The sequence below is a fragment of the Pseudorca crassidens genome, chromosome Y (assembly GCF_039906515.1).
Source record: "Pseudorca crassidens isolate mPseCra1 chromosome Y, mPseCra1.hap1, whole genome shotgun sequence".
Classification (NCBI taxonomy): Eukaryota; Metazoa; Chordata; class Mammalia; order Artiodactyla; family Delphinidae; genus Pseudorca; species Pseudorca crassidens.
Window position 1 is genome coordinate 2,479,146 of NC_090318.1, and position 20,528 is coordinate 2,499,673.

At 46.9% G+C, this 20,528-nt stretch overlaps 1 protein-coding gene across 6 annotated transcripts in view; it reads right to left on the reverse strand.

The window, feature by feature from the left end:
* Positions 1 to 12,001: 12,001 nt before the first annotated feature.
* LOC137217836 (cAMP-dependent protein kinase catalytic subunit PRKX) overlaps positions 12,002 to 20,528 on the reverse strand; it is an 84,547-nt gene continuing 76,020 nt past the window's right edge. For 2 of the 6 annotated variants that reach the window (XM_067724805.1, XM_067724804.1), the window contains 2 exons: positions 19,169 to 19,316; positions 12,002 to 16,642 (listed from right to left, as the gene is read on the reverse strand). In XM_067724805.1, the coding sequence (XP_067580906.1) occupies positions 19,191 to 19,316 (126 nt within the window). In that variant the 3' untranslated portion in view covers positions 12,002 to 16,642; positions 19,169 to 19,190. Of the gene's footprint in view, positions 17,384 to 17,418; positions 19,027 to 19,168; positions 19,317 to 20,528 lie in introns of those variants that run through there. The other 4 variants (XM_067724803.1, XM_067724800.1, XM_067724799.1 and 1 more) reach the window with 4 other exon arrangements.

The window sequence follows — 20,528 nt, forward strand, 5'->3', positions numbered from 1 at the left end:
TTTTTTTTTTTAAACTCCTGAAGCTCATTCTGTACATTGCTGTACTCTGGTTTATCTTCAAATCTCGCCCTAATTTTATGATTCTGTCTCAGGCCACTTTTTTCTTGCTTTGGTTTTTAGTTTATTCTTTAGTACTTTAATACAAAAGACTCAAAGAACCCAAACTATCTGGTAATTCCAGCACACAGAAATGTGTGTTGCCATTCTCTAACATAAGTTATGTACGCCCATGGCAAGAAAACTCAAACCACATGGAATTCCCACTTTATCGTATGTTTTGCATATATAAATTATTAGGAAAAGATAACCGATGGAAGGGGCAGATGGTATAAGTTATCTCACCCATTTCAAAGCAACATGAAGAAAGTAACATATAACAGATGGTCAACTTGGTTCATTTAAAACTGCACAGCACTGACTTGGAGGGCACTGTGCTTGGGGAGATAAGTCAGATAAAGGGAAATTCTGTATGACACCCCTTACACGTGGAATCTAAAAAAATACAAGAAACTAGTGAATATAACAAAAAAGAAACAGACTCGCAGATATAGAGAACAAACTAGTGGTTCCCAGCAGGGAGAGGGAAGTGGGGAGGGTCAAGATAGAAGGAGGGGATTAAGAAGTACAAACTAGTAGATATAAAATAAATGAGCCACAAGGATGTACGGTACAGCACAGGGAATACAGCCAAGATTTTGTAATAACTGTAAATGGGTGTAACCATTAAAAATAGTATAAAAAATAAAAATTGAAAAAAGAAAACCAAAGAGTTCACCCAACAAAAAACATTTTTAGGGCTTCCCTGGTGGCGCAGTGGTTGAGAGTCCGCCTGCCGATGCAGGGGACACGAGTTCGTGCCCCGGTCCGGGAAGATCCCACATGCCGCGGAGCGGCTGGGCCCGTGAGCCATGGCCGCTGAGCCTGCGCGTCCGGAGCCTGTGCTCCGCAACGGGAGAGGCCACAACAGTGAGAGGCCCGCGTACTGCAAAAAAACAAACAAACAAAAATTTTTAGATGCATATCAAGGTGAAATAGATTTTACCTATGTAGCTAGCAAAAAAACCCTTAAAAGTAACTTCAAAGTACGTGGCAGTAAAGATCTGAAGAAAAGTATTTTTTTTAAATGATTGAGTAGAAACAGGAAGAATATTTTCTGAAGGCCAATTTGCCAAGCTGTATCAGAATTTAACATGTAGGTAAGCAGGAAGTTTGGAGGAGGAGAGACGAAGAGTGAGGCGTTTTTCTATTTCCCATTTGTGTGTTCATGGTTCAAATTAAAATCCTAGAGGTAGAAAGAGAAAGAAAGGGTGGGAAAGCCACATTTCTGCCCCAGCCCTGGGGCTCCTGCACCGGGGGGGGGGGGGGGGGGGGGGGCGGGAAGGTGCAGACTGGCTCTGTCGACCAGCAGGTGGGACATCTCTTCCATGGGGGGAGCAGGCAGACCCTATGTGGGGCCTCAGGAGCTCCTAGACCCACCAGGAGGACAAGCAGAGGAAGACAAGTGTGGATGGAGGTTCCTCTTCCCTCCAGAGACTCTAAGCCAACCCAGGACGCCTCCTTCTTGGAGCACTTTTGCCGGAGACAGTAAGAGCTGGCTTCTTCCAGCTCTGAGAAGGGGACTTAAATTCTGAAGAACTCTGTGAGCCAGCTCTTCCACTGTCGGCAGCTTGAAATCAGTCACGGCGGGATTAAGTACTGACACCATGGATGTCGGCAGAAGCTACGCGTCAGGGTCTTATTTCCCCCGGGAGAACCGGTTTACAAAGCACACCACCACCTAAGACCTTCTAAGCCTCTGCAGCACTGACACGGAGCAAGACCCTATGTGGCCTTCTCAGGACAGACACTCCCCCACCCAATGTCCTCCACCTGCCTCTTTTCTGTAGAAAAACTTTAGCCAGAGAATAACTTTAATCAGAGAAGTGAGAAAATGCAGAAGCAAAGGAAAGCAGTCAAACAAAACCAAATAATAACAGTGGAGCCATTACACAAAGTCAAGGACGCTTAGTCCCTCCTCAGGGAGTATCGATCGTATTCTGAGCCACGTCCTGTGAGCTGCTTTGCAGATACTGAAGACCCCGCCAGGTGGAAGAAGTGCACTGCACGGTGACCAGGCCGTAGCCATGACATAAGCTGCCACCATTCTGAGAACTGGCCTCAAGGAAATGGGAACCAACTGACCTCGGAAGTGAAGACCAACCGTACGGAAAACAATCAAGAGGGTACAGATCAGACCATCCCATGACCAGTTTCAAGATGACGATCACAGCTGACTGTGCTGTTTCTGCACGTAGCCCCGTCCCTCCGCCTTGACACTCCCCTCTTTTTTTTTTTGCGGTATGCGGGCCTCTCACTGTTCTGGCCTCTCCCATTGCAGAGCACAGGCTCCGATGCGCAGGCTCAGCGGCCATGGCTCATGGGCCCAGCCGCTCTGCGGCATGTGGGATCTTCCCGGACCGGGGCACGAACCCGCGTCCCCTGCGTCGGCAGGCGGACTCTCAACCACTGCGCCCCAGGGAAGCCTGAAACTCCCCTTTGAAAGCTCCTGTCCACTGATCAGCAGGGGAGAGGTGGCTGTTAGACATGAGTCCACCTTCTCCCCGCAGTTGCCACCATCCAGGCTACCAATGCCTGCCTCTCGAGTATTGGCTTTGGAGTGGCGAGCAGCGAGACCCGAGTTCGGTAACACGCCGACAGCTGAATTCTGTGTTCTTGGTCTCAAGGGATTAGAGCAGCAGACTATATATGGGATTCATCACGCCTGGCAAAGCCACTAAACGGTTTTCTAAGTGTGATCAGGATACCAATGATGGTGGGGATTGACGGGAAAACAGATGTGGAGTGAAAATCCAGAAAGGTATATTCTGAGCTACTACATGGTGCTAAGAGCAAACTAAAAGACCCAGGAGCCTAGGTGCAAATTTAGGAGACAACTGCCTTCCACTGGCAGCTTTCGGTTAAACAGAAAGCAGAGTAAATTTGAGAATAGGAATATTCTCAATGCAGAAGCAGAATAGGCTGCAACCCCCTAATGTTCAGAACAACTGGCCAGAAGAACAATCACAGGCTTCAAAACCCGTTAGGGCTTCCCTCGTGGCGCAGCGGTTGAGAGTCCGCCTGCCGAGGCAGGGGACGTGGGTTCGTGCCCCGGTCCGGGAAGATCCCACGTGCTGTGGAGCGGCTGGGCCCGCGAGCCATGGCCGCTGAGCCTGCGCGTCCAGAGCCTGTGCTCCGCAACGGGAGAGGCCACAGCAGTGAGAGGCCCGCGTACCGCAAAAAAAAAAAAAAAAAAAAAAAAAATGTTCACGCAGGGCTTCCCTGGTGGCGCAGTGGTTGAGAGTCCGCCTGCCGATGCAGGGGACACGGGTTCGCGCCCCGGTCCGGGACGATCCCACATGCCGCGGAGTGGCTGGGCCCGTGAGCCATGGCCGCTGCGCCTGCGCGTCCGGAGCCTGTGCTCTGCAATGGGAGAGGCCACAGCAGTGAGAGGCCCGCGTACCGCAAAAAAACCCCAACAAAACAAAAAAACCCTGTTAATTTACTTTCAGATGTTAGAGAAACATTGTAGATCTACATCTGCTAATGTATACGCAAACACTACACACCGATGGTAAAACAAAGTATACAGTGGGCGCTCATAAAATGATTACAAGTTTCATGTGGCCTTACCAGCCTAAAATAATAAGAAAACCCCTTTCAATGGGATTATTTGCTGAGTTCAGAGGTTGAAGAAATGGTGCAGGGTGATTTATAATGATTTGCTAAAAATTAAGCAAAGGACAGGCAATTCAGAAAAAAAGAAATGTGAAAGTCCAAAACATGTGGCTATGTGCAAAACCTCACTCATAAATGTGGACTGAAAATACTGAGATATGATTTCTTTAAACCAATCCAGGTACCAAACACTATAAAAGCTGGCCTGTCCACTTGCTGTGGACAAGGCTATGAGAAACTTCTATTCTCTGTTGATGGGTGTAAATTGATAAAAGTGTTTCTGGGTTGCAACGGGCAGTATCTGATCATAATTTAATTGAGCAAATCCTTTGGATCCAGCATTTTGTTTCTAGATCCTTTTCTAGGAACGACTGCTACACACACACACACACACACACACACACACACACACACCAGATACACACACACGGACCTCAGATATACACACACCAGATACACATCCCACACCAGCGGTCCCCAACCTTTTTGGCACCAGGGACCGGTTTCGTGGAAGACAATTTCTCCGTGGACCAGGGGTCGGGGGTGGGGGGCGACGGTTTCAGGATGATTCCAGTACATTACGTTTATTGTGCACTTTACTTCTATTATTATTGCGTTGTAATATATAATGAAATAATGATACAACTCACCATAATGCAGAATCAGTGGGAGCACTGAGCTCGTTTTCCTGCAAATAGACGGTCCCATCTGGGGGGTGATGGGAGACAGTGACACCCGACGTGAGGGCTTATGTCCAGTCTACTCCGTAAGACGCAGCTTAACTGTCACTTGCCACTCACTGATAGGGTTTTGATATGAGTCTGCAAGCAACTGATTTATGATGGTCTCTGCGCCATCAAACCTCTCTGCTAATGATAATGTGTATTTGCAGCCGCTCCCCAGCGCTAGCATCACCGCCTCAGCTCCACCTCAGATCACCAGGCATTAGATTCTCACAAGGAGCGCGCAACCTAGATGCCTCGCATGCGCAGTTCACAGTGGGGCTCGCGCTCCCGTGAGAATCTAATGCCGCCGCTGATCTGACAGGAGGGGGAGCTCAGGCGGTAATGCGAGCGACGGGAGCGGCTGCAAATACAGGTGGAGCTTCCCTCACTCGCCCGCCGCTCACCTCCTGCTGTGCGGCCCGTTTCCTAACAAGACACGGACCAGTACCGGTCCATGGCCCAGGGGATGGGGACCCCTGCCCCACAACACACACACACACAAAGATGCAACCTCATGTGTATATACATGCACGCTATTTTATATAAAGCATGGTTTGCGCTGTACAAAATGCAAAAAAATTCTCTTCTTTCCAGCAATTCAATACATAAATTACGTAAGGGCACCTTGCCTACAGTAGGAGACCATCTCCTCATTGCACAGGAAAGTGCAGTAAGTTTCTCTACACTTAGTGGCAGAGAAACTACACATAACAGAGTTTTACATGAGGGTGTCCTTGCATGTCCTGAGAACTGTTCCAGGCACCAGACATACAACCCTGAACAAAACCAGAGACCAACTTCCCTTCCTCCATGGAGTTTGCATTATAATGGGGAGAGACAGACAGTAAAGATAAGTAAGAAAAGTGGTCATGACCCATTAGAAAGTGCTCAGTGCTATGGAGAAAAATAAATGAAGGAAGGGGCTGGTGATAGGGGCAGGAGAAATGAGTTGAAATTTTAAATACGATGCAGGAGGGACCCCTTTATGAGAAGACAGCTGAGCAAAGTCTTTAAAGAAATGGTGTAAATGATGGACAGACAGACATAGACAGACAGACAGATATAGATAGATAGGTGGATGGACAGTCTTATGCTAAGGTCCAGGGTCTCTGAACTTCGGTGCTACTGACGTTTGGGGCTGGAGGACTCTGATGTGCGGCGTCCTGTACCCCATCGAGTGTGGAGAGCACACCTCTCCCCTGGGAGATCAGCACACCTTTCTTTATTACATTTATACTCTTAATGAAATGTTGCACGATCTAAATACTACAATTCCAAAACTGTTTTAAATAATTGCTTTACATATGCAACAGTACCCATTTGAGGGGTTAAACAGACGCCTCGAAAAGTGGTGAAAATCTTTTTAAAGGGGGTTATCAAATTTATCTTGCCTGGGTAGAAACAGTACATCTATCGGGAGCTCAGAAAGAGGATTATCTGTCACGACTGAAAGAATATTTTTACAAGGGCAGAAAATGAAGCCGATTTTCAGTGAAGACCAGTAGAAAATGTCAAAGGTAAGAACCAAATGAGAACAAGGAAATAAAGTGAAAACTGGGGGATGGACACATAGGAAAATGGTTACACATGTCGGGGTCTTCCACACCTGACGAGGACACGCTGAATTCTGGAGCCAGCTTTGAGAGAGCTGAGAGTAAGGCACGCGGAATCCCACCAGCATCTCTTCCCCTTTTGGAAAAGAGAACCCTCCCAGCCATCCAGAAGCCCAGACGTCTATGCAGATCTGAGACTGGCTGGGACCCGGGACCCTTGGCTGCAGTGCCGTAGTGCTTGAACCTGGACACACCTCTCTTCCAGCAACAAAATATAAACACACTGTATGGGACTAAAAATAACTGCGTGCATGTGCAGTTGGGGCAAATTCTGGACAAAAGACACAAAGAGACCAAAAAACGCAACTGCCACTTTTGAAGAGTCTGGAGCAAAAGCAGGGCACTGCGCATGCCCCCTGCACTCACACCACCAAAGCAGGGCACTGCGCACGCCCCCTGCACTCACACCACCAAAGCAGGGCACTGCGCATGCCCCCTGCACTCACACCACCAAAGGGGTGGGCAGACTCCCTAAGCCTCCCCTCCAGCCCGACCCCTGGACCCACCCCTACCCTCACCCCGTAGAAGGACCCAGCTGCCCCCCACTCGGGGAGCGGGGCAAGGGCACCTGTTATTTGTTCTCGCTCCCCCCCTGCTGCAGCAGGGACCCCAGTAAAGCTTTGCCTGAATTTCTTGTCTGGCCTCTGATCAATTTCTATCGATTAAGGAGGCCAGGAACCCCGGCCGGTAACAGATCTTCAATGAGAGCTGGAGACATCTGGGGGAGAGGCTGGTGGCTGCCCCATCGCCAGCTGCCCAGAGCTGACAAAGACCTTCCACCACCGTTAGGAAGGAAAATCCATCCGACCGGCATCCCAGAGCAGACTGTAAAAAAGTGCTGGCCACAGGCCATGTCCATGGCAATTTCGACCCAACAGTTGTAAAACAAACAAACTAACTAACTAAAAAATAAAAGAACACACTGGACCAACGTTCTGTCAAAGTACAAGTGTGCAGGGACTGGGAATAAGGGCTGGAGAAAAGAAAATATGAGTCCAGAAAGACAGAGCACTGGTAAGCATGCTGTAAACCGCACAGATGAGGACAGAGCACCGGTAAGCATGCTGTAAACCGCACAGATGAGGACAGAGCACCGGTAAGCATGCTGTAAACCGCACAGATGAGGACAGAGCACCGGTAAGCACGCTGTAAACCGCACAGATGAGGACAGAGCACCGGTAAGCATGCTGTAAACCGCACAGATGAGGACAGAGCACCAGTAAGCACACCGTAAACCGCACAGATGAGGACACAGCACCGGTAAGCATGCTGTAAACTGCACCGATGAACCAGAAGGCTGGTGTGCGCCGTGGTGAACAACGGAAATGAAGGGGTAGAAAAGAGGATCAACTTCTAAGTTCACAGACATGATGGGAAAGAGAGCCGCAGCTTTTCTTCTAACCCCTCCCTAGTATTCGGTCCCTCGTGAAATCGGCAACACAGAGCTTGGAGTTCATGTGAGGAAAAAAAAAAGCGGGATTCAGAGCAGTCACCTATGGGCTTCCCACAAAAGACCCAAGCCTGAAATGTGGTTTCATTTCTGGATGGTTCTGCTAAACATGCCAAATAGGTTTCCCACCATGACCACAGTAAAGGCTTGAAAAGCACGAATTAGGGGATCTCTGCTAAAGCCCAATTCTTTCAGATGACATTCTGAAAGTGGCATAAATTCCCCCGAATAGGTCACGGGGGCTCCCTCCCTTAGGAAGGAAAAGACAACAGATTCCCAAGAAAAAGCCAAGGATCTAAACATCCGGCCAGGGACTTCCTGGTGGTGCAGTGGTTAAGCATCCGCCCGCCAATGCAGGGGACACGGGTGCGAGCCCTGGTCGGGGAAGATCCCACATGCCGCGGAGCCACTAAGCCCGTGCGCCACAGCTACTGAGCCTGTGCTCTAGAGCCCGCGAGCCACAACTACTGAGCCCACGAGCCACAGCTACTGAAGCCCGTGCTCTGCAACGAGAAGCCACCACAATGAGAAGCCCGCACGCAGCAACGAAGACCCAACGCAGTCAAAAATAAATCATAAATTTTTTTTTAATAAAAGGATATCAGTTTAAGAAAATAAATAACCATCTGGCCACCGGGAAACGGAGAGTTCTCGGGTATTAGAATGTACTCTGCACAAGGCCAATCCTCCCCCTTTGCCTTTTAGGCATTGGGTCGTGCTTCTCCACCCTGACAAAAATAAGCACAGTGGATAAGAACTGCCCAAATTCCGACCTCCGTGGGCCAAATTAACCTTTGTTCTTTCCCACTTACTGGAAGGACGTCCCTTTAAAAACTCTGCCTTTTGTGGATTTTTTATTTTTCGCTTTCTCTAAGGCACTGGTTTTAAACAGCCTGCACACAAATTCTGATTCATGAGAAAGAAGCATTGTTCAGCCAGTGGCTTTCCGAGACATCGCCCTCCCCGGGGGACTATAAAAGCTGACTGTGCAGCGGGCTCCAAGCCAGACCTTTCTAACCAGATACCAAAGCCAGTCTATTCTCCAGGATGTTCTTGAGAACTGGAAACATTTCGGGTGAAATTCGAGACCCAGCCCCAAAGGCGGCTGCCAGGGACCAAGGGCAGTGGGGACAGGGGAGAGGTGGGAGGCAGTCACTCACTGTTCAACGGGGATAGAGTTCGGTTACGTGAGAGCAATACATCCTAGGGAGCTGCTGGACTTGATGGTGCCTACGTAACAGGGGAAACCAGTTACCTGTTCCTTTGACCTTTGTGCTCTGTCGCCTGTGCTCAGTGATGCTGGCTCTGCACCTTTTGTAAAAGAATGTTGCCTGTGGCCTGAAATATACATAACGGCACATGCTCCGGGCTCTGACCTTTACCGGTAAAACACTTTTCGGTTCATATAGAGATAAAAGGTTGCAGAACAGAGAATAACATGTGTCTTGTTGGAGGCTTACGTGAACGCGGTGACCTGACCTACATGGACAGATGCAAGAGCAAAGGATTCCAGCATCCAGAAGGTGCCACAACCCCAGCCCGCCCTCCCCTTGCCTTTAAAAACGCTTTGCTGAAACCCTTCAGGGAGTATGGGATTTTCTGAGCACGGTCTCCTGGCAAGCCCTGCAATAAACCTTTCTCTGCCGCAAACTCCGACGTTCCGGTTTGTTCCGCCTCACTGTGCGTCGGGCACACGAACGTGCGTCCAGTAACATCTATACTTAACGATACTGCACTTTGCACTTAAAATTTTATTGAGGGTAGATCTCCCGTGATGCACTTTTTAATCACCATTTAAAAATAAAAGTTTATCTGTGCTCGTAGCTTCACAGGTCTACAAAAGAGTCTCTCGCCTGCATTTCTGGAAGGTAATTTGCCTGTTAATAACTCTGACTTTCAAAAGGGTTCAAGTAGATCATGGTTTCCTGCCTTAAGACAAAGCAAAGCATGCAATTGTCAATGCTCTTATCAATCCACTGACTGGAGGTCTTCAGCATTTGACAGTTTGCCCGGCAACCAATGTTTTCCTCCAAATATAGAGAACCTGGTTCTTTCTTTCTTCAATGACGGTCCTAATATTTTTATTACTGAAATGTCATGTGGTGCACTGGAATGAGCCGGAGTCAGGTGGAGTTTGAATCTCAGCTCCATGATTTATTAACTAGGAGACTGTGGTGAATCACTTAGTTTTTCTCGGCCTCAATTTTGTTACCTTTAAAGGAGGGGGCGGATATCTCCTATTTTTAAATGTTAAATGGTAGCCACGCCCAGGAGTGGGATTGCTGGATCATTTGGTAATTCTACTTTTAATTTCTGAGGAACCTCACCTCCATGTGGCTTTCCATAGTGGCTGCACCAGTTTATATCCCACCCACAGTGTAGGAGGGTTCTCTCTTCTCCACACTCTCTCCGGCATTTGTTGTTTGTTATCTTTTTGATAATAGCCATTCTGACAGGTGTGAGGTCGTATCTCACTGTGGTTCTGATTTGCATTTTGAAGAGGTATCTGCACCCCCAGATTCACAGCATCATTATTCACGACAGTCGAGACACGGAAACCGCCTCAGTGTCTGTCAACAGAGGAATGAATAAAGGAGATGTGGCGTACAGATACATACGACGGAATATTACTTGGCCATCAAAGAGGAAATCCTGCCATTCTTGACAACACAGATGGGCCGAGAGGGTATTATGCTTAGTGAAATAAGCCAGACAGAGAAAGACAAATAGGGTATGATATCACTTATCTGCAGAATCTAAGAAAGTCACATTCATAGAAACAGAGTTAAAAGGTGGTTACTGGCGCTGCGGGGTGGAGGGGTAATAGGAGAGATGTTGATCAGGGTATAAAGTTGCAACTAGTAGGTAAATAAGTCCTGGAGATTTAATGCAGAGCACGGTGACTACAGACAATAATATTGTATAATAAACGTCACCCTTACTAAGAGACTAGTGCTTAATTATCCCCACCACATACACACACACAGAAATGATAATTAGGTAACCTGATAGAGATGACAGCTATCGCTACAAGGGCAATCATACTGCAATACATAAATGTATCAACCAACACGTGGAACACCTATCAGAATGTTATATGCCAACTATATTACAATAATAATTTAAAAAACAAACCCTGTAAAGCAGGTATCTTACTGTCCTGTATGGAGGGGAGCTCCAAAAACAGAAGAAAGATTTTTTTTCCGCAGGCAATACCTGAGGCAGCCTGGACTGAGACCACACCTGTTCTTCCTTAACTTCTTGAGACAAGGTTGTTGGATTCTTTAACAAGAACGCAAAATGAGACTGGCTTCCAGACTTCCATGAACAGAGTATGGTTACGGAAAAAAAAGGAGAAAGAAAAGAAAAGAAGCCAATGAGGGCAACCAAAACGGCAGAGGAGACAGAAGAACTTAGCTGCTTCGCAACACAGACTCCGTGGACCATCTCCAGCAGTCCCTCAAAAACCCTTTCTCATTTTCTCCCGAAATATGCATGGATGTGCACGTGCATGTACACACACGTCCACACACACACGTCCACGCACGTACACACACACACTCACTCTCTCTCTCTCTCCCAAACCAGAATGTCACCCCCTAAGCACCTACTCTATAGAAATTCTAGACCGTCACTCCCAGAAGGTTTGCAGCCAGACCCTGAGTTGCCGTGCCTGTCTGTGGAGACGTTCCCAAAGGAATTCCATGAGCAGAGGTGGACACGGGTGGCCATCAAGCAATAAACAGGCTCGTACGGGACCCTCGTTTTGGTGTGATGCTTGTTACCTGGCTGTAGCAGTGACGTGAATGCTATAAATCACACACGGGTTGACTTACAGTGAGGAAGGGCGCATGTTTCAGCAAACTGCAGAGGTAGCGTGGAAAGCCGGGCGCCAAGCTACGTGACGGATGAGAATGAAATTTTAAAATAGTTCAGTTTTTGATGACAATGATGGAGGTACATTTTGAACAAACCGCAAAGGCGACTGGCAAAGACACCCTCGGGTACTAGACGAGAGGTTGGCAAAGCATGGCCAAATCCAGCCCCCCAGCCTCTCTTTATAAATAAAACTTTATTGGAACACAGCCACGCCCCTTCATTTACATACAGTCTAGGGCTGCTTTTGCACACAGCTTGTCCTGCAGTGCCAAAAATATTAACCATCTGGCCCTCTGCAGAAGAAAATACAATAATACTGTAACATATGTTTGAAACTTGTTTTAAGGGAGAATTTGAAAGTTCTCAGCACAAGAAAAACATTTTATAACTATGTAAGGGGACGGATGTTGAATAGATATACTGGGGTGTTTTTCTGCTACGTATACATATATAGCATCGTTATGCTGTAAACCTGAAACAAACATAATTTTTTGGTCAATTATATCTCAGTAAAATATAAAAAATTAAAAAGAAAAAGAAAGACTTCCGACACCTAGGCTCGATGAAAGCAGAAAACCTACAGCTTTCCCTGTGAGCAAAGAACCAGACCGGAGACAGACTTTATCTTAGAAGATACAAAGTTTTATTAAACAAACCTGGAATCAATAGTATTATTCCATAAATTAGACAGCAGTAAAATTTTCCTAGGGTATATATACAAATCACAGTGATTTTCATTGTGCAAGGAATTGACAGGGTTTTTTAATCCACATGAGAAGCTGGGATGACCCGGCGGGGCTCCCAGTGTGACTCACTGGGGACGTGCCACGCTGGCCCAGGAACTTCATCCCGCAAGAAAGAAGGAAGCTCTGACGGCCCTGCAGAGCTGGAAAAGCATCTCAGGGAACCAGGAAAGACGGCCTGCGAGCAGAAAGGCTTCACATCCCCGTTGCAAAAACAAACATGTAATGACTTGTACTTAAATAACAAAAGTCCACCATGGAAGATCAACAGGACATCTTAAGACACAATAATTTAGAGGAAACCGATACAGAGTATTTCCTTTTGATTATGAAGCACTGCTCCTTGGATGCAACCCCACAGGGTCTGCAAAAACAAGCTTGATATGAAAACATTATGCTTGGTGAAAGCATCCCCCCCCATTCCACCTCCAACAAGACAGACAGACACACACACACACACACACACAACTACTCAAACATATTAAGACAACTGTGCATGTGTTTTTCTCTTTGTTTTTGGTAACTCAACAACAGCCAGGGAAGTGGAACTAATTAGTTAGAAACAGGGCTAGAGGGTACATACAGTACGTAGGATGTGCCCAACAGGTTTAAAATACACGCCAGGGAGACGGACCCCTGGAGAAAGAATAATGCAGGCATGTGTCCCTTCAAATCTTAATTGGGAGCCATCAAGGGCTCCTGTGATGGTGTAAATTTCGCGATGCAAAATCAAAGGGCTGGGGAAAAAAAAATCCAATCTTTCCTGCACCTGCAGCTAACGTGAGAATTTTGATGTTCTGATGGGACCTGCTGCAGCCTGCAGGGTTCACCTGGGTGGGCGGCCCTCGGTGCCTACGGGGCGGTGCATCGGGGTCTCGCGGGAACAGGATGGAGCTGTATTTCACAGTTCAAGTGGTTCCGAACTGAGAGGTAACTTAGGTTGTACGTAGACAGGGCAAATGTGTGTCACATCACCCAACTGCTCAGCGCTACTGGTGACGCTGTGGCTGGCAGCAGGGGAGTCCCGACATACAGACGGACAGAAGGAAACAAAACACTGCACGAGACCTTTATAAACAGCTGATGGTGCAGCTGCCCCAGGAGCACAACAGGAGGTGGTGTTTTAAAGCATCGTGATGGTGTGACGTGGACACCTGTTACCTGGTGACTGGAGTTTCTTTTGCGTATTTTGACATGTGGAGAGCATAAATCACGATTTTTCCATTGCTGGCACACGATACATTTCTGCTGAGGGGGATTCCAACTTCTGTGACCATGAACATTATGCCGTATGGTCAGCTGTGATTTCATCTCCTTCTCAGCTTTACAGATGCCTATCAAAGCAGGCTGGCGACAATCCCCTTAGGAAAACAAGACCCGCCTCAATCCACCTCTTGCAATACATGTGTGTCCTAAAGACTTTTTAAATAGCATTGTCATTTACCAACTTGTCAAAATTGCAGAAAACAAAAATCAATCTGTCCTTTTCCGGCTCTGAATGTTGTGCTGATGGACGTGAATTTTCTCCAAAACCTTGCACCCTGATTATTTTTGATCCGATATGTGAACGCGGCAGAAGGCCTCCAGGGAGGGAACAATTTTTCGGTTATACACGGGGAGCATGCCATGTGCTTAAGACTCACTTTGATCACACCCATCTTTGCATTACGTCAAACCATGTAATTTATGCCCTGGTCACCGGCAGGTAACGCTTTGTGTAATTAAATGGGCCCGAGGGTCTGGAAGGTGAGACAAACACCATGTGGTACTCTTGGAATTCCTCTTCACTTTCAATGTTTTGCGTGGCTGACGGTCAATGACAACGTTTTTAAAGAACCAAGTCATCAATGCATTTGAACTTTTGTCTTCCCTGCATATTTGTTCAAAATTAAGGCAGTGTGTGTTCATGCATTCTTGGACTCTTTTCATCTCATAAATTAAATCCTGGACAGGAAGCGCGAACCCAAAAAAACACGCATAGGGATCGTGTGTGTGTACAATTTTGCATTGTGTTCAAGAAAGGTGTTTCATTTATTTTGTATTTTTTTAAGCATAAACCTCCAAATAATAATTTTTTTTTTTTTTTTTGCGGCACGCGGGCCTCTCACTGTTGCGGCCTCTCCCGCTGCGGAGCACAGGCTCCGATGCGCAGGCTCAGCGGCCATGGCTCACGGGCCCAGCCGCGCCGCGGCGTGTGGGATCTTCCCAGACCGGGGCACGAACCCGCGTCCCCTGCATCGGCAGGCGGACTCTCAACCACTGCGCCACCAGGGAAGCCCTAATTGTTTATCTTTATAGTCAGAAGACACAGGACATGTTTTTCCTCGTGTGTCTACACCTCCGTGCAGGTTTGCTTTGCTCATTTAACCTTCTGACGTTCAACGATGAAACAGTGCAGAAATTACACGGTAAAATTTTAGCCCCTGTTGGCCCACGGCTTCATCCAAAGAGCACGGCGCCCGAAAAGTACAGACTGAAAACACAGTTCTGTGGGAACATTTATCCAAGCGCACCCTCGGAAAATAAATTTTTATTGAGCTACTCATTGTAATGGGTTTCTTTTACTAAATTTTGGACTCACTCTCACCTATGGAGTTGGTTTTTGAAGACGAGGTCATTTATGAGAAGGGGGTGATTTAGTGTCTTCAATTTAAAGCTCTTATAGGTGTAAGCTGCCTTCATGTCACCTTCAAACACACACAGCCCTCGTCTTTGGATTCGTGAGTGGAAACTGGCCAAATGTGAGAGGTGACTGCATCTCCTTGGACATTTTTTGCTGCGGTAAAAAAGATGTATGATTTTTTTGCAAATGGCAGCTCTCCACACCCCCAGATGTGCCTGCAGAAGAGATAGAGGTAGGAAGGGGCTATAGGAAGAAAAGCCTTCCTGGCCCAGCCCAGGAAAAACAGTGTTGATGGCAAAGAACCTGCCCGGTAACCCAAGAACACATGAGCTGCAGAGGCCGGGGAGGGGGCTGAGAGCTCAGGGGGCGCCCAACGCTTGACACCAACACACCTGTGGGGCATACTCTGCCCCATGCCGGCTGCCCAAGGAGCTGGACCTTTCTTGGCAGGAAAAGGGAGGATGCAGGAGAGGCGATCTCGGAGATCTATCGGGTGCATCCCTGCCGCCACTGAAGGCTCTGGAACCTACTTCTTAAACGCACAGACCTCCACGGAGAAGGCCGTGGTTGGGCCCTAAGATCGGATACGTAACAGGTTTGAGCAATGCTGTGTTTTCAGCTGACTCACAGCCAACAGAGTATGGGCGGCGCCATTAGATTTTCACAGCAAAGTTTGGAATCAGAAAGCAGCAGCAGAGAGGAGAGGAGGAAACGCACGAGGGACCAGACAGACACCAAGGCCCTCCGCCCAGGCACTGCTTCTGGGAAGACCCCTATTTACACAGCAACACACTCATGGCGACCCACTCAGCACGTGGCTTTCAAGATCAGTGCTAAGGGGAAGGCACAGCAGAGCACTCCTCAGGGGACCCTCACCATCACGTCCAAAGAGAAACGAATCTCACCCAACGGTTATGCTGCACAAGCCAACCAGGTCTATGACCCCAGATGGACTGAACATTGACAAGAAGAAGCAAAACTAAGCAGAAACGAGGGAGGTTCAAACACTTCCATCGTACCCGTTTTGTTTCTTACTTTTCCTAAAACCAAAGGGAAAAGAAAACATTTGCATAACTTCATTGAGCCAATACAGAAAGCTACGAGTTTGCTTTGGGAGATGCCGTTTGGTCCACAGATTTAACCTGGAATATTAATAGATAGCCATCCCCCTACAGAGTATGAGATTTTTCTAATGCAACAGAGAAAATTCCCTGAATAACAGTCATGGCCAATGGCTAGCCTTGCACTAAAGTCCAAAGCCACATCTCCTTCCCTGTCGCCCTGGATTCATGACCCAAGGCTACCAGACACAAAGCGTTGAAGATATTGGATGTAGACAGTCGTATGATACTTTCTTCACATATAACCATAAAATGCACATAAGATGGTAAAGAATGCACATATCATACTTTCAAAATTTGTCCCCAAGAGAATAGATGCTTGAAAAAAAACCGGAAACATAAAACACCATAGGTTCTGGAAAGTAGGAACATTTACTTCACTGCACAATTTCCCTGATCCAGGCACACCGTCCTTTTTATACACACACAGACACACGCACAGGCACACACACGCAATTTGTGGTTGTATCTGAACAAGTTCAGCTCAAACTTATAAAGTCGATGAGAAAAAAAACCCCAGGATATCCCAGTAGGAACACAAGCCTAAAAAGATAAAATCTACAACCAAACAATTTTTCAAAACGTCCTACTGTGCAGTCGATTTCCAGTTGCTTAAATAATTCTAGGTCCACAACTGTCAACGGCTCTGCCATCTCTTTATACACATCCGGGTGTACATAAATGTGGAACAGTCCTTCTCCCATTAAGAAGGTGCTTCTTCAGGTCCGCCTGGGGGCAGCCATCTGTCCCAGGCAGGCTCAAATCACCCTGTTTCTGGCATGAAATCAGACAAAGGATTTTGTTAGTTTTTAAACACCTGGGTAGAGTTTGTCATCCTAAGAACAACAGCAACAATAATAGCACGAAAGAAACCCAACTTTCCTTTGGAATTCTTACTGCAAAGACCCACAAGCCTGAATTCTAAGGAGAGAAGATGCCTAATAAGAGACATGGAACAATATTTGAAAGGTGGGTTTTTAATGTTCTACAGTGTTGACATGCACAGAACTAGCCTCTCCTCACCCACGATGAGAAGGGAGATTCATCACTCAAGCAAAAACAGATCCTAGGGCTTCCCTGGTGGCACAGCGGTTGAGAGTCCGCCTGCCGATGCAGGGGACATGGGTTCGTGCCCCGGTCCGGGAAGATCCCACATGCCGCGGAGCGGCTGGGCCCGTGAGCCATGGCCGCTGAGCCTGCGCGTCCGGAGCCTGTGCTCCGCAGCGGGAGAGGCCACAACAGTGAGAGGCCTGCGTACCGCAAAACAAAACAAAACAAAACAAAAACAGATCCTAGTTTCAATGTGCTTTGCTGTAGGATTATACAACCAGAAAAAAACATTTTATGATGAAGAGAACTACAAGGCACAGAGAGCCGAGAGGTCCCCTGCCAGCTGTCTTAACATCCATCTCCACCTGCTGAGAAGCAGGAGTCCACACACAGAGGCACGAGTAAGTCCCACAGCTGCAGAACAGAGCTCCGGAATCCTGTAACGAAGCTGAACTCGGGTCTCACCTGTGGGATGAGATTTCGCTTCAAGAAAGAGTATCTTTTCGCATAGCATCATCACACCTGATCGCTCAGCGGACAACACCAGCCGGTAAGATGACTGAGAGAGATTCAAATATGAAAGTGTCTGGCTTTTAGAAGAGCAAAGTGCAAGCTGGTTGCATGAACAGGAAGCAATGAGATCGTGAAATGGTCTCCTGACTTCCAAAGGGTCACCAAGAATGTCATCAAATACGGCCCCTGCCATTGGCCAAAGTACATTAAAAATAACTCCACTAGAAATCTGGGGAAAAAAATGATACAAATGAACTTCTTTACAAAACGGAAACAGACTCACAGACACAGAAAACAAACTTATGGTTACCGACGGGGAAAAACGGGGAGGGAATATATTAGGAGTTCGGGATGAACAGATTCACATTACTAGGTATAAAATAGACAAGCAACAAGGACCTACTGTACAGTACAGGAAACTATACTCAGTATATTACAAAAACCTACAATGGAAAACAATCTGAAAAAAAATCTATACATATATACAATGGAATCACTTTGCTACACCTGAAACTAACACAATATTGCAAATCAACTATACTTCAATAAAAAATAAAAATGAAGAAAATAAAAACCAACCCCTAGATACCAGAGAGAAAAATAAAAGGCAATTAAACTAACTCAATAACTAACTAAATAAACTAGACCTTCAAAGTCAGACAGTCATATAGACCTTCAAAGGTTCGTGGAAATAAGGGACTCAAAGTCATTTCTTTTCAATCTCAAATTGACTTTAGCAAATTTCCTACAAGGTGTTCTCAGATGATTCCTTTCTAACAAAAAGAGACCCAAGAGCCCTTCTGAAAATCCTTGGGAAGTACTGTGGTCTGGACCTTGGGGATTCCAGGAAGCGGCCACAAGAGCCATGCTTCTCCAATGTGCAGGCGCACCGGTCTCCTGGGAGCCGTATGTGTTGGTACAGACCCTGCCCCGGCAGGTCGGTCCGGGGAGTGAGATCCTGGTGGTGAGGCTGCTGCTCTGGCCGTGCAGCCCACACACACCGGCTGTTTCTTCTGCTGCCCTGGAAGGGACTAGGGCTGGTTCTGCTCCATCGCTCGTGCCCGAAGGGGGGAGAGAAGCCCCACTCGGTCTATGCAAGACCTCCTGCACATGAGGTTCTGTCAACCTCGTTGATTTTTTTTTTTTTTTTTTTTTGCGGTACGCGGGCCTCTCACTGCTGTGGCCTCTCCCGTTGCGGGGCACAGGCTCCGGATGCGCAGGCTCAGCGGCCATGGCTCACGGGCCCAGCCGCTCCGCGGCATGTGGGATCTTCCCGGACCGGGGCAAGAACCCGTGTCCCCTGCATCGGCAGGCGGACTCTCAACCGCTGCGCCACCAGGGAAGCCCCCTCGCTGATTTTTAACTACTAAAAATAAAGATACACCTTGTCGTTTACCCATTTTAAATACAGCAGTGTGGACGTATCAATCCCGAACTCCCAATGTATCCCTCCCCACTCCCCCCCGACCCTCCCCGCCTCGTAACCATAAGTTCGTTCTCTGAGTCTATGAGTCTGTTTCTGTTTTGTAAATAAGTTCAACCAACGAGGACCTTCTGTAGAGCACAGGGAACTGGGCACAGTGTTATGTAACAACCTAAATGGGAAAAGAATTTGAAAAAGAATAGCTACATGTATATGTTAAAAAAAAAGAAAGAAAGAAAGAAACAGAATTCAACTGATAAAATTAAGGCATGAAATGAGATTCCTTGATATTAAAAAAAAAAAAAAAGATATACCTTCCAGGTGGGGAGCCCATGCTCAGAAATTCTTGAAGACTTCCAGATCTTTCTGTGACACCGGAGGGGCCATGTTCCAGTCGTTCTCGGGATAAGCTTCGAAGTTGGAGGTGTCGCCCTCGCTGCACACTTTGGGCACGATGGGAGGCTGGGGGATCAACAAGACCCAACACCGTGTTACAGAGGAACAGCGCGCACCAGGATGTTATTACGCTCAGGGCACATTACTGCACTTTGCACAGACTGTGTTTTTTACAAATGGAAGCTTTGCAGCAACCCTACCCTGAGCAAGTCTACTGGGATCCTTTTTCCAACCACACTGGCTCCCTTCGGGTCTGTGTCACGTTTTGACAATTCTCACAGTTCAAACTTTTCCACTATGATTATATCTGTTATGTTGATCTGTGACCAAGGATCTTTGATGTTACTACTGAAATTGTGTTTGTTTTGTTTTCTTTTGTACTTTGGAATTAAGGTACGGACACTTATTTTTAGACATAGTATGACTGTATGCTTAATAGATTACAGGATAGTATATATTGTACATAACTTAATTTTTCTTTTTTTTTTTTTAATTTTTGGCCACGCCTTGGGTTGCGGGAATCTTAGCTCCCGGACCAGGGGTCGAACCCTCACCCTTGGTAGTGAAAGCACACAGTCCTAACCACTGGACCACCAGGGAATTCCCTATACATAACTTTTATATGTGCTGCGAAACCAAAAAATTAGTGTGACTCGCTTTATTGTGGTACTCTGGAACCAAGCTTACAGTATCTCCGAGGTCTACCCATACATCCCTCTATGTCTACAGCTTTCTGTGAAAATGTAAAAAGAACTGGAAAACAACAGAGCTGCTTTTCTTTGTTTATGAACAGGAAAAGCTTGGAATTAAAGATATTGCAAGTGAGGTGTCAACTATCAGATTGATGAATGCTTACACAGTTTGAAGAATTTAGGGAAGAAGGAAGGTACCCAGCACTTGCTTCTTAAATTCTAGAATTGAGGACCACCTGGACTGCTTGTTAAATTGAGATTCCCAGGCTGGGGACTTTCTGATGTAGCTGGTCCTGTAGCCATACTTTGGAAAATTCCAGAAAGACGGAAAGAGCTCCAGACTTGGGTTTTATTATCTCAAGAGGCCATACCACAATCCTGCATTGATAAAAATGAAGGCATTGGGATTGAGAAGAGGGTCAGCAAACTTTTCCCATAAAGGGCCAGTTAGTAAAACATTTTGTTTTTTAGGCCATACAACTTCTGTTGCGACTACTCAGTGCTGCCATTGCAGTGGGAAAGCAGCCATCGACAATCTTTAAACAAATGGATGTGGCTATGTGCCAATAAAACTTTATTTATAAAA